Source organism: Mobula hypostoma, chromosome 6 (genome assembly GCF_963921235.1).
Source record: "Mobula hypostoma chromosome 6, sMobHyp1.1, whole genome shotgun sequence".
NCBI classification, from domain to species: domain Eukaryota; kingdom Metazoa; phylum Chordata; class Chondrichthyes; order Myliobatiformes; family Myliobatidae; genus Mobula; species Mobula hypostoma.
In genome coordinates, this window is record NC_086102.1 from 91,623,615 (window position 1) to 91,635,905 (window position 12,291).

Here is a 12,291-nt window from a genome sequence, read left to right on the forward strand (position 1 = left end):
TATTCAGCATTGCACAGTCTTTTTATATAATAGAAACAAGTTTTCACTCAAAATGACAGTGAGTGTCCAGCTACTGGCTGTGCTGCAATACTTGGTCTGCAGTACTATAAATAGTTTATTACCTTCTGTTCATCAAAATTTCATGAGGTTTCCATCAAGGCATTCTCTGTGCTTGAAAACATGATGGGATTCATGTTATCTCCATGGGTCATGCCCCCAAGAAAATTAGCAAAGACACTTGGGTTGGAACCTAAGATATTACTTCTTGTTTACTGGCTGAAAACATGACCTCAATTTCAAGCAATGAGCTTCAGCTGCAGACAAAACCAAGTCCAGACTCTCAGTTTATGAGGCTCTTTGGTAACTTCAGGCTTATAAATTATATTTCACTCTGAAGCAAATGTATATCTATGTTTCCAGAAAATCATCAGTAAGTTTGGAATAGTAAGCAAGAAGCAATTTACATTTGGAGCACATCGAAGACTCAGAGCATCTGTCAAGGCAACTAACAAATTGCAAAGAAGGTCACTGGAAAACAAGTAGCAACCTACATGATAAGTGAATATCAAATTAATTTTGATATTAGTGAACAGAAATTGTGGATTGGGAGATCTTTGCATAACTTCAACTATATGTCTCCTGCATAAATCTGAGCGGGCAGATAGGTTCCTGGATTTAATGCAGAGCAAGACCCTGCAGATGCTGGAAAGTGTAGCAACGAAGATGATGCTGGAAGAACTCAACAGGTCAGACAGCATCTGCAGAGGGAACTGGGCAGTTGATGTTTCAGATCAATGCCCTTTATTTGGGCTTCATACAGGTCTCAACCAGAAATGCTAACTATCCATTTCCTTCCACAGATGCTGCCTAACCTGCTGAGTTCTTCTAGCATCTTGTTTGTGTCATCTAAAAGGCATATCCCTGAGAATTCATTGCTCCCTGAGTATACTGCTGAATTGACAACCTAGCTTAAGCGAGCAGTTTGTAAAAAGGAATTTTGGTTGCATAGTCTTCTGACTCAGCAGTGAGAGTGTTTCCACTTGAGGTTAATGAAAGTACTGATGCTGCAGTAACATGACTGTCCACAATCTCATCGTGGCCTTCGTATGTGTTTTGTCCAACACGTTGTTCCAGAGTTTACTTGAGTATTTCATATTGTGAGAAACAGCATGAATTGAACTGCTGTCTTATTTAGCTGTGTTCATGAGTACGTATTCGTGTATGGACGAATGACAATTAAACTTGAATTGGTCACACTAAGGAATGTGAAGTCCCATCAGAAGCTCTTGAACGTTGTGCCCCCATAGGCTTCCAAGCTAACTAATGAAATTAAAGAATGAGAAAGAAAACTAAATAAATGACAACAAAGGAATTATAATGAATTTAAGAATCAAATCTGAGAAATAAGAGGGAAACAAAGAGTAGATTGAAACAGAAACGAAGGAATAATTTATAAACAACCAACAATTGTATTTGGGAATGGGTGCATTTGTCTTTGAAGTAAATGAGTGTGTGAAATTTACAACACTTTTGCTAGAGTATTAAAAAGTTAAGGTCTGTCCTGAGCCTTATAGTGGACCAAAATTTTTTTAAAGAAAAATTCTTATTTCTATTTCTGGTGGTGGAAGCTATTAGCCTTTTACCCTCATATGAATTTTAGACCTATTATTATTTGGTCCAGTTCTGTTCTGAATTATATTTCCAATATATTTTATCTGCACTGTATCTCAAGAGATTTCATTGGCAGAGGAACCAGTAACCCGGTTAATACTGAGCATTGCTTTCAAACATTCAGCACTTATTACTGTAATTGGCAATTGTTTCTAATTTTAAGCACAATACTGATTGTTTCATCAGAAGCCTGATAATTAAAGTATTCAACTAATTTTCAGAATGAATGCACGTCTGTTTCTCAGGAAATTGACCTGGTGTATAAACTAGTTCAAAGTTTGATACTGTCATTGGATGAAGCATGATTGTGTCAAATGAGAATTTTCAAAATTCAAAATAAGTTTATTATCAAAGTACATCTGTGTGTGTCATCATGTACAACCCTGTGGGCATACTCAATAAATCCAATAACCATAATAGAATAAATGTAAAACCATACCAACAATAAACTATGCAAACAAAGAGAAAAATAATAATAATAAAAAATAAGCAGTAAATTTCATGAACATGAGATGAAGAGTCCTTGGAAGTGAGTCCATAGGTTGTGGGACAAGTGAAGTTGAGTGAAGTTATCTCTGGTTCAGGAGCCCAATGATTGTGGGGAGGGACTTTACCAGTGTTGGACTGGGCCATATCCACTGTTGTTTGTAGCATCTATAGATATTTGCCAAAATTCTAGATGCCATACCAAATCTTTGAAAACTCCTGAGGAAGTAGAGGCGCTGCTGTTTTTCATAATTGCACTTGCATGCTGGGTACAGGACAGGTCTTCCAAAATGATAACATCAAGAAATTTAGTTACTGATCTTCCAACGAGGACTGGCTGATGGACCTCTGGTTTCCTCCTCCTGAAGTCAATAATTAGCTCCTTTGTCTTACTGACATTGAGTAAGAGGTTGTTGTTGTGGCACAACTCAGCCAGACTTGCAATCTCCCTCCCACACACTGATTCGTTATCACCTTTGATTCTGCCTGTGACAGTGGGTGTCGTCAGCAAACTTAAATATGGCACTGATGCTGTGCTTAGCCACAAAGTCATAAATGTAAAGCGAGTAAAGCAGGGGACTAAGCTCACAGCTTTATGGTGCACCTGTACTGAAGGACTCTGTTTTTGTATTTTGTTTCTCTGCAGAAATTTCCTACTGAAGGACTTGCAAATGTGGTCCGCAACGTGTTCGACTTCGATTCGTACAATGGTGAAATGCGTGAAACCCTAATCAGCACGTTGCACAAGCATGGGATCCCAATAGGAGCCAAGCCTACTAATGTACTGCTGGCTAAGGAGTAAGCTCAATATGTTAAATTCTATCAGAACTGAAAAGAGCATATTGCATTGTTTACTGCTAATTATCACATACTGCTCATCAACAGAGATCGCCACAGAGTTGGATTGAGCGTTCAACGCTTTTAACTGATGATCTTAAATTGTCCATCAGGTGTTTGGTGGACAGGTTGACGAGAATATGCAGATCATCTTCAATAAAGGGAAATATTTGTTTCTTCACTGGGCTTGTGTTTCTGTCCTTGATTCAGAATTAACTGGCATTTATTAAACTATCACACAGCACAATATTTGGGGCTCTCTTCAATTATCTGATGTGACTGGACAGATGTAAGAAATTCCTGACAGTACTAATGTACTTTATGGAGCTTAAAAAATAACATTTTGCCATTCAAAGATTCTGCTGCAATCCACTAATGGTTGACCCTCTATTTGACCAACAATGGTATAACTTATCCGCATCTCATACAAATGTCCTAAGTAGAGAGAGACAGAGTTTTAGTTCAGTATTTTTATTTGGCATATTTTCATGTGCTAATTTTATCACTGCCACAGTAAAAAAAGAAACAAGTATTTTTCTTGAAATGGATGACAGGAAGTTGTTTTTTATTTATCTTCAGTAAATGTTGGAGTAATTTTCCTCCGTTATAAACTTGCCTGGGTTCCAATGCATTTGAACCCTGCAATTGCAATGAGTCCTGGCACTGGAAGCTCTGTTAGTGACTTGAGTGAAAACAGGTATTCTGCCTTGTTTAGTGTTGAAAAGCTCTACGCAATGGGCATGTGATATATTGTCTGCTGAGCGCAACAATTAAGTCAATAGGCTAAGTGCACCCAGCATGAGCAACCTATGAGCAAGTGCTGTTAACTTAGCGTTCAGGAGGGAAGATGGGAACAAGATGGAGAAGGAAGGGGCTACACATTATTACATCCCTATCCAGTTTCTGAAGGAGAAACTACATTCACAGGTGTACCAGGTCATGGGAAGACATAGGGTGAATGCACATTTTCTTTTTCTCAGGGAAGGGAAATCAAAAAAGAGAACCTATCACCTTCTAGCTTTTACTCCTTCCCCTCCCCCACTCTCTTATTCTGACTTCTTCCCCCTTCCTTTCCAGTCCCGATGAAGGGTCTCAGCCCAAAATCTCAGTCCATAGATGCTGCCTAACCTGCTGAGTCCCTCCAGCATTTTCTGTTGTTCTGGAGGCTTGTGTATACATCACCTTGTGGTAATCACAAACATGAGAAAATCTGCAGATGCTGGAAATCCAAAGCATGCACACAAAATGCTGGAGGAATTTGGCAGGCCAGGCAGCATCTATGGAAAAGAGCAAACTGTCGACATTTCATGCTGAGACCCTTCATCAAGACTCTGTGCATTACATGGCGACGGCTGAGATACACATCAGGACCTGGTAGGTTATCCCATTTAAACAGGGATTCTGAATAGGGACTAATTGTGCCTCACACTGATTTGGGCTGCTGCAGATTGCCACTGAGTCAGTTCTAATTGTAAGTAACCACTGAGATCATGAAGACACAAGAGACTGCAGATACTAGTGTGTGAAGCAACACACAATCTGCTGGAGGAACTCAGTGGGCAAGCAGCATTTGTTGAGGGAAATGGACAGTCGACACTTTGTGTCAAGACACCACCAGGACTGAGACTGGAGAGAGGAGATAGGTGGTATCAAGAGGAAAGGGAGAACCACTAAGATGGGGGCCAGTAAGTGGCTGGTGGACTAAAGTGGAAAGCAGGGTAGTGGGCAGAAGGACCTAGTTGGGGGAGGAGTTGATAGACGGAAGCAGCTGGGTGATAGATAGATGCAAGCAAGGAAAAAGAAAGGGATCAGTAGAGAATGGAACCCAGGTCAGCAAGAGTGAAAGCCAGGGCAGTTGTGTGCTCCTCTTGTGGGATGTGGAGAATCCGGGACCTGCACTGTCCCTGATGGTTACTCCTTCGAGAAGTGGATTCAGCTGCATCTCCTTCCAGGCCATGTTAGGGAACTGGAGCTAGGGCACCTATGGGACATGCAGGAGAATGAAGGGTTGACAGGAGTAACAGAGAGACACCTAAATTACAGGAGTTCGGACTGAGATACCTTCTGGGGAGGGTATGACCTATATAAAAGCGATGGGTTACAATTGGACAATAGGAACCAACGTCCTTGTGGCAGGTTTGCTAGAGGTGTGGGGAGGGTTTAAACAAGGTTGGCAGGGGAATGGGAACCAGAATGATAGGTCAGAAGATGGAGCAGTTGGTGTGAAGGAAGGTACAATGTGTAGAGAGGCTGTGTGGAAAGAAAGGCAGTGGAAAGGGCATAAATATATTCAGTTGGTTGGATTGAAATGTGTCTATTTAATGTGAGAAGTATTAGGCGTGATGAACTTAGAGCATGGATCAGTGCATGGAACTATGATATTGTGGTCATTACAAAAACTTGGCTGTTAGAAGGGAAGGAATGGCTGCTGGATGTTGTGGGATTTAGATGTTTCAAAAAGGATAGGGAGGGAAGAGTTGAGGGATGCAAACACGAGGAATTCTGCAGATGCTGGAAATTCAAGCAACACACATCAAAGTTGCTGGTAAACGCAGCAGGCCAGGCAGCATCTCTAGGAAGAGGTACAGTCGACGTTTCAGAATAGTCCAGATTCTCACCCTGTCTCTTGCCTGACTCTCACAGCTATCTGGTCTATTCCTCTTCTCACCCTGTCTCTTCCAAAAATGCCATCCCCTTCTTGCAATTCCTCCGACTCCGCCACATCTGTTCTCAGGATGAGGCTTTTCATTCCAGGACGAGGGAGATGTCCTCCTCTTTTTAAGAAAGGGGCTTCCCTTCCTCCACCATCAACTCTGCTCTCAAAAGCGTCTTTCCCATTTCACGCACATCTGCTCTCACTCCATCCTCCTGTCACCCCATTAGGAATAGGGTTCCCCTGGTCCTCACCTACCACCCCACCAGCCTCCGGGTCCAACATATTATGCTCCGTAACTTCCGCCACCTCCAACGGGATCCCACCACTAAGCACATCTTTCCCTCCCCCCCCCCCCGGCTTTCCGCAGGGATTGCTCCCTACGCGACTCCCTTGTCCATTCGTCCCCCCCATCCCTCCCCACTGATCTCCCTCCTGGCACTTATCCTTGTAAGCGGAACAAGTGCTACACATGCCCTTACACTTCCTCCCTTACCACCATTCAGGGCCCCAGACAGGGTCCTTCCAGGTGAGGCGACATTTCACCTGTGAGTTGGCTGGGGTGATATACTGCGTCCGGTGCTCCCAATGTGGCCTTCTATATATTGGCGAGACCCGACGCAGACTGAGAGATTGTTTTGCTGAACACCTACGCTCTATCCGCCAGAGAAAGCAGGATCTCCCAGTGGCCACACATTTTAATTCCACATCCCATTCCCATTCTGACATGTCTCTCCATGGCCTCCTCTACTGTAAAGATGAAGCCAAACTCAGGTTGGAGGAACAACACCTTATATTCCGTCTGGGTAGCCTCCAACCTGATGGCATGAACATTAACTTCTCTAACTTCCGCTAATGCCCCACCTCCCCCTCGTACCCCATCTGTTATTTATTTATATACACACATTCTTTCTCTCACTCTCCTTTTTCTCCCTCTGAGTATACTCCTTGCCCATCCTCTGGGTCCTCCCCCCCTTTCCTTCTCCCTGGGCCTCCTGTCCCATGATCCTCTCATATCCCTTTTGCCAATCACCTGTCCAGCTCTTGGCTCCATCCTTCCCCCTCCTGTCTTCTCCCATCATTTTGGATCTCCCCCTCCCCCTCCCGCTTTCAAATCTCTTACTAGCTCTTCCTTCAGTTAGTCCTGACGAAGGGTCTCAGCCTGAAATGTCGACTGTACCTCTTCCTAGAGATGCTGCCTGGCCTGCTGTGTTCACCAGCAACTTTGATGTGTGTTGAAGAGTTGAGGGAGTGGCATTGTTAAGGGGTACCATCGCAGCAGAAATGGATGATGTTGTGGAGTGATTGTCCACTGAGTTAGTGTGAGGGTAAGTCAGAAACAGGGTGGGTACCTCTGTTAGTAAACAATGAAATCAAATCCTTAGAAAGAGGTGAGATAGGATAGGAAGATTCTTATGGGTAGAGTTAAGAAACTTAAAAGGGTAACAAGACCCTGATGGCAGTTGTATACAGACCTCCAAACAATAGCCAGGATGTGGGGTACAAATTTTAACGGGAGATAGAAAAGGCATGTAAAAATGACAATGTTACGGCAGTCATGGGGGTTTCGGTAATTGGTAAAGTCAGGTTGGTGCTGGATCCAGGAGAAAGAATTTGTAGAATCAGAATTAATATCGCTAGCATATGTTGTGAAATTTGTTGTTTTGAAGCAGAAGGTGTCCTCAATGCTAGGGAGAGCACTGCCCCTGATGAAGCTGGCTGAGTTTACAACTTCCTGCAGTTTTTGTTCGATCCTGTGCAGTGGCCCCTCGATGCCTATGAGATGAATTTTAGAGCAGCTTGTGGTTGAGCTCAGTAGGGAAAAGGCACTTCTGGATAGGATCTTGTGTAATGAACCAGATGTGATTAGGGGGCTTGAGATAAAAGAACCCTTAAGAGGCAGTGATCATAATATGATGGAGTTCACCCTGCAGTTTGAGAAGGAGAATCTAAAATCAGATGTATTAGTATTGGTGGATTGAGAGAACTACAAAAGCGTAAGAAAGGAGCTGGCCAAAGTTGATTGGACAGGGATACTAGCAGGGATGATGGCAGAACAACAATGGTTGGAGTTTCTGGGCCAATTTGGAAGGCGTAGACTCAGGAAGGCACATCCCAAGAAGAAGTAGCATTCTAAAGAGAAGATGAGGCAACCATGGCTGACAAGGGAAGTCAGAGACAGCATAAAAACAAGAGAGAAGGTATTATTAACAGCAAAAATTAGTGGAAAGCTAGAGCTTTTATAAACCAACAATAGGCAACTGAAAAAGCAATAAGGGGAGAAAAGATTAAATATGGAGTATGCTAGATAATATAAAAGGGGATACCAACTGTTTTTTTTCAAATACATAAAGAGTAAAACAGAGGCACAAATAAACTTAAAATGTAGTGTTAGCAACAGAAGTTCTCCTGAATTACCGAGGAATGTGACGGATGGCTGGTTGGCTGCCGGTGACCAATATGTTCTGAAGGTGTTGGTGTTGTGACCGCTTCTTTTCACATTATATATCAATGATTTGGATGACAGAATTCATTGCTCTTTGGCCAAGTTTACAGATGTTACAAAGGTAAATGGAGGGGCAGGTAATGTTGAGGACACAGGGAGTCTACAGCATGACTTAGATAGATTAGGAAAATTGGCAAAGAAGTTGCAGATGGAATACAGTGTATGGTCATGAACTTTGATAGAAGGAATAAAGGCCTAGACAGTGGTCTAAAAGAGAAGTGAATTCAGTAATCAAAGGTGTAAGGGGACTTGGGAGTCCTCATGCAGGATTCCCTGAAGGTTAACTTGCAGCTTGAGTCAGTGCTAAGGAAGGCAAATGCAGTCTTAGCATTCATTTTGGGAGGAATAGAATATAAATGCAAGGATGTAATGCTAAGACTTTATAAGGCATTGGTCAAACCACACTTGGAGTATCATGAGCAATTTTGAATCCCTTATCTAAGAAAGGATGTGCTGGCATTTGAGAAGTTCCAGAGGAGGTTCTCAAGAATGATCCTAGGAGTAAAAGGGTCAACACAAGAGCGTTTAATGGATCTGGATCTATACTCACTAGAGTCTAGAAGAAACGGGGGGAGGGATAGTATTCCATTGAAACCTATCGAATATTGAAAGGCCTAAATAGTGTGGACATGAAGAGGATGTTTCCTATTGTGGGGAATCGGGGACCAGAAGGCACAACCTCGGAACAGAAGGATGTCCCTTTAGAACAAAGATGAAGAGGATTTTTTTTTAGCCAGTAGATGAATCTGTGGAATTCATTGCCACAGATGACTGTGAAGGCCAAGTTATTGGATATATTTAAAGTGGACGTTGCTAGGTTCTTGATTAGTCAGGGCATGAAAGGTCACAGGGAGAAGGCAGCAGAATGGGGTTAAGAGGGATAATAAATGAGCCATGATGGAATGGTGAAGTAGACTCTATGGCTTAATGGCTAATTACTCTCCTATGCCTTACCTGTTACGTTAAGTGTGAAATGTGAACATACCTTGGGATGTTGAATGTGATGCCCGAGTACAAGGTTAATGAGAGGATTCTTAGCAGTGTGGAGGAACAGGGGGATCTTGATGTCCAAGTCTATAGGTCCCTCAAAGTTGCTGTGCCAGTTGATAGGGTAGTTAGGAAGGCATGTAGTGTGTTGAGGGATTGTTCAAGAGCCACAATTTAATGTATAGAACTCTGGTTAGACCACACTTGGAGCATTGTGTTCAGTTCTGGTCACCTCATTATAGGAAGGATGTAGAAGCTTTAGAGAGGGTGCAGAGAAAATTTTTGAGGATGCTGCCTGTAGTACAGAGCATGTCTTATGAGAAGTGCTTGAGCAAGCTGGGGTTTTCTCTTTAGAGTGGTAGAGGTGTATAGGATTATAAGAGGCTTAGATAGAGTGGACAGGCTAATATGAGAAGACGTACTTTTGAGGTGATTGGAGGAAAGTATTGAGGGGTACCAGAGAAACAGGTAAGTATTTTACACAGAGAGTGCTAAGTTCATGGAATGCACTGCCTGGTGTGTTGGTGGAGACGATACTTTAGGGAGATTTAAGACACTCTTAGATAGGCACATGGATGAGAAAAATGGAGGGCTATGTGGTAGGGAAGGGTTAGATTGGTCTTAGAATAGGATAAAAGATTAGCACAACATTGTAGGCCAGAGGACTGTCCTGTACATTTCTGTGTTCTTTGAGCTAGGTTGGGTGAGGGAGGATGAAAGTAGAAACAGAGGATGGAGGGTAATAAGTAGGGAAACCTAGGCTATCAGTGCTGGACTGTGATAAGTAAGGAAGGCAATAATGGAAACTATTGAGCAAAGTGATGGGCCATCGCCATCATATCCCCTCCTCCATCTGGTTCCATCTGCCCTTCATCTGTGATTTAATAGTTTCCATTATCACCGTCCTTACTTATCCGAGGCACAGGCCAAATAAAAGTCAAATGCCTACATGAAAAAAAATCTCCATGTGTTCGTGAAAGGTAAACTGGATTATTCGCTGTTTCTCTCTCTACAGATGCTGTCTGACCTGCTGAGTGTTTCTGGGATTTTCTGGTTTTATTTTAGAATTGTAGCGTTTACATTTTTGTTTACTTTTTTGAGATTGTACTTTGGTCTCATTCTGAATTTGTAGCAAGGAAGGGATTCTGTTTAACTTCACGAAAAAAATATTTTGGCTGTTCTGTTCGTGTCTAAGCTGGGCCCACAAATGTCTGTCAACCATTCCATGAAAATAAACCCCAAATAAATCTGTCATTGCTGTTGGTAGTACGTCTCCACTATAATTAAAAGTTTTTCTTCAGTTTCAGTCTCTCAGTGTTAAGAACAACTTGCTTCCCTTACAGTTCTTTGTGGTTTGGGTTGGTAAATGAGACCAATAAGAGTCACTGTCATGGAAGCAGGAAGTATTTGATGGGGTGGATAACTGAGAAGCATGGGATGTGATATGCTCCTTCTGATATTGGGCTTCTCAAAAAAGATTCAAAAAGCTGTGCTTGAGACTGCTGGTAGGTGCTTTCAGATTATTGTGTCTTCTGCCAGATGAAGGCAGGAAGTCTGAGATTGGGTGGGATCTTTAATTATGCTTTCCTGAAGCAGTGCAAAGCATAAACAGAGCCAATCGGCTGAAAAAGGATGCTGAAAATGGTATAAATTTGAATGTCCCTACAGAGACAAAAAGAGTAGATGCAGGGCTGCGAGGTGTACATTGCAACTAGGGTTGGCACGATGGCAGTGTGTATGAGAAAAGTGCATTCATTGAAATGGCTCAGAACAATATGATTTTAAAGTGGATAAAATACCAAATTCTTCAAGTTGACAGATTTATTAAATTACTACAAGCTGATGGTTGAAGAAAAATGGCAGGAAATCAAGCACTTGCACCTCCACCAAAGGTTGCTTTCAGAGTTACAGCACAGAAACAGGAGAAAAACTTTTAGCCCTTTGACCCACTGTCAATGCAAAGCATTGTACCTAACTATACCAATCTACTGCTTTAATTCCATCTCTGTCTATGCCTAATCATCCAGTTATCTGTTCAGATGCCTCTTAAATATTACTGTTTCTGCTTCCACCACCACCTCTAGCACTTCATTCCAGACAACAGCAATTCTTTATGTGAACATTTTCCCCTTCAGATCTCCTTTTTAAGCCTCCTCTCTCATCTTAATCCAATGCCAGATACTTTTAGGCACTTCTTCCATAGGAAATAGGCACTGGCTATTTATCCTGTCTATGCCTCTAGCATTGTTTCCTGTCACCTCTCAGTCTCCTTCACTCCTTCACTCTGAGGGATAACAGTCCTAGCCTATCCAATCTTTCCTTATAGCTCCAGCTTCCAATCCAGACCACATCTTTCTGAATCTTTTCTGCACCCTTTCTAGCTCAATCATATTCTTCCTATAGTAAGGCAACCAGAACTGCTCATAATATTCAAAGTGCAGCTATAAGTTTTATAGTTGAATATACCAACTCTTAATACTTGATGCTTCAACATTTGAGGACAAGCATACCGTACGCCTTCCACACAGCCCTGTCTACTTGTGCTCCCATTTTTAGGGGATTGTACACCTGTCTCTTTCAGCCATGGTCCTCATGGCACTGCCATTCATTGTGCAAGTTTAACATTCTCCGGTTTAACTTCCAAAATTGCATCAGCTTGTACTTTCATCTAGTTAATTTCCTATTGCCATTCCTTGGCCCATTTTCCCAGTGAATGTATGTGCTGTTGTAACCTTAGACGTCCTTCTTCATCTGTAAACTTCTTCCCTTGCTTTCCACAGCACCCTAAGATATGTACACCAGGTCAGTTGTGGATTTATCCACCTCTATGTATTTTAAACTGCCAAAACTCCTTAATTAATAATGTTAATATACTGCAGATCATCACTGTTCCACAATAGGTCGACAGCAGATGCAGTCTCACCGGCTCTCCACTCTGCTTTGGAGCACCTAGACAACAGCAAAACATATTATCAGTCTGGTGTTCAATCAATTTCAGCTTGGCATTCAATACCATCATGTCCTCATTATTAATTACCTAGCTTGAATACCTAAACCTTTGTACCTCCTCTGCAAGTGGATCCTCCACTTCCTTATTGGGAGACCATAGTCAGCGCAAATCAATAAAAAAAAATCTCTTCAGTGCCAATCA

The 12,291-nt window shown here is 42.2% G+C and overlaps 1 protein-coding gene across 1 annotated transcript in view; it reads left to right on the forward strand.

Annotated features, from left to right (window-relative positions):
* The window catches only part of vwa8 (von Willebrand factor A domain containing 8), a 485,234-nt gene that overhangs the window by 310,366 nt on the left and 162,577 nt on the right, over window positions 1–12,291 (forward strand). Inside the window, exon 26 of the mRNA XM_063051192.1 lies at window positions 2,804–2,955. Within this exon, the coding sequence (XP_062907262.1) occupies window positions 2,804–2,955 (152 nt within the window). The remainder of the gene's footprint in view (window positions 1–2,803; window positions 2,956–12,291) is intronic.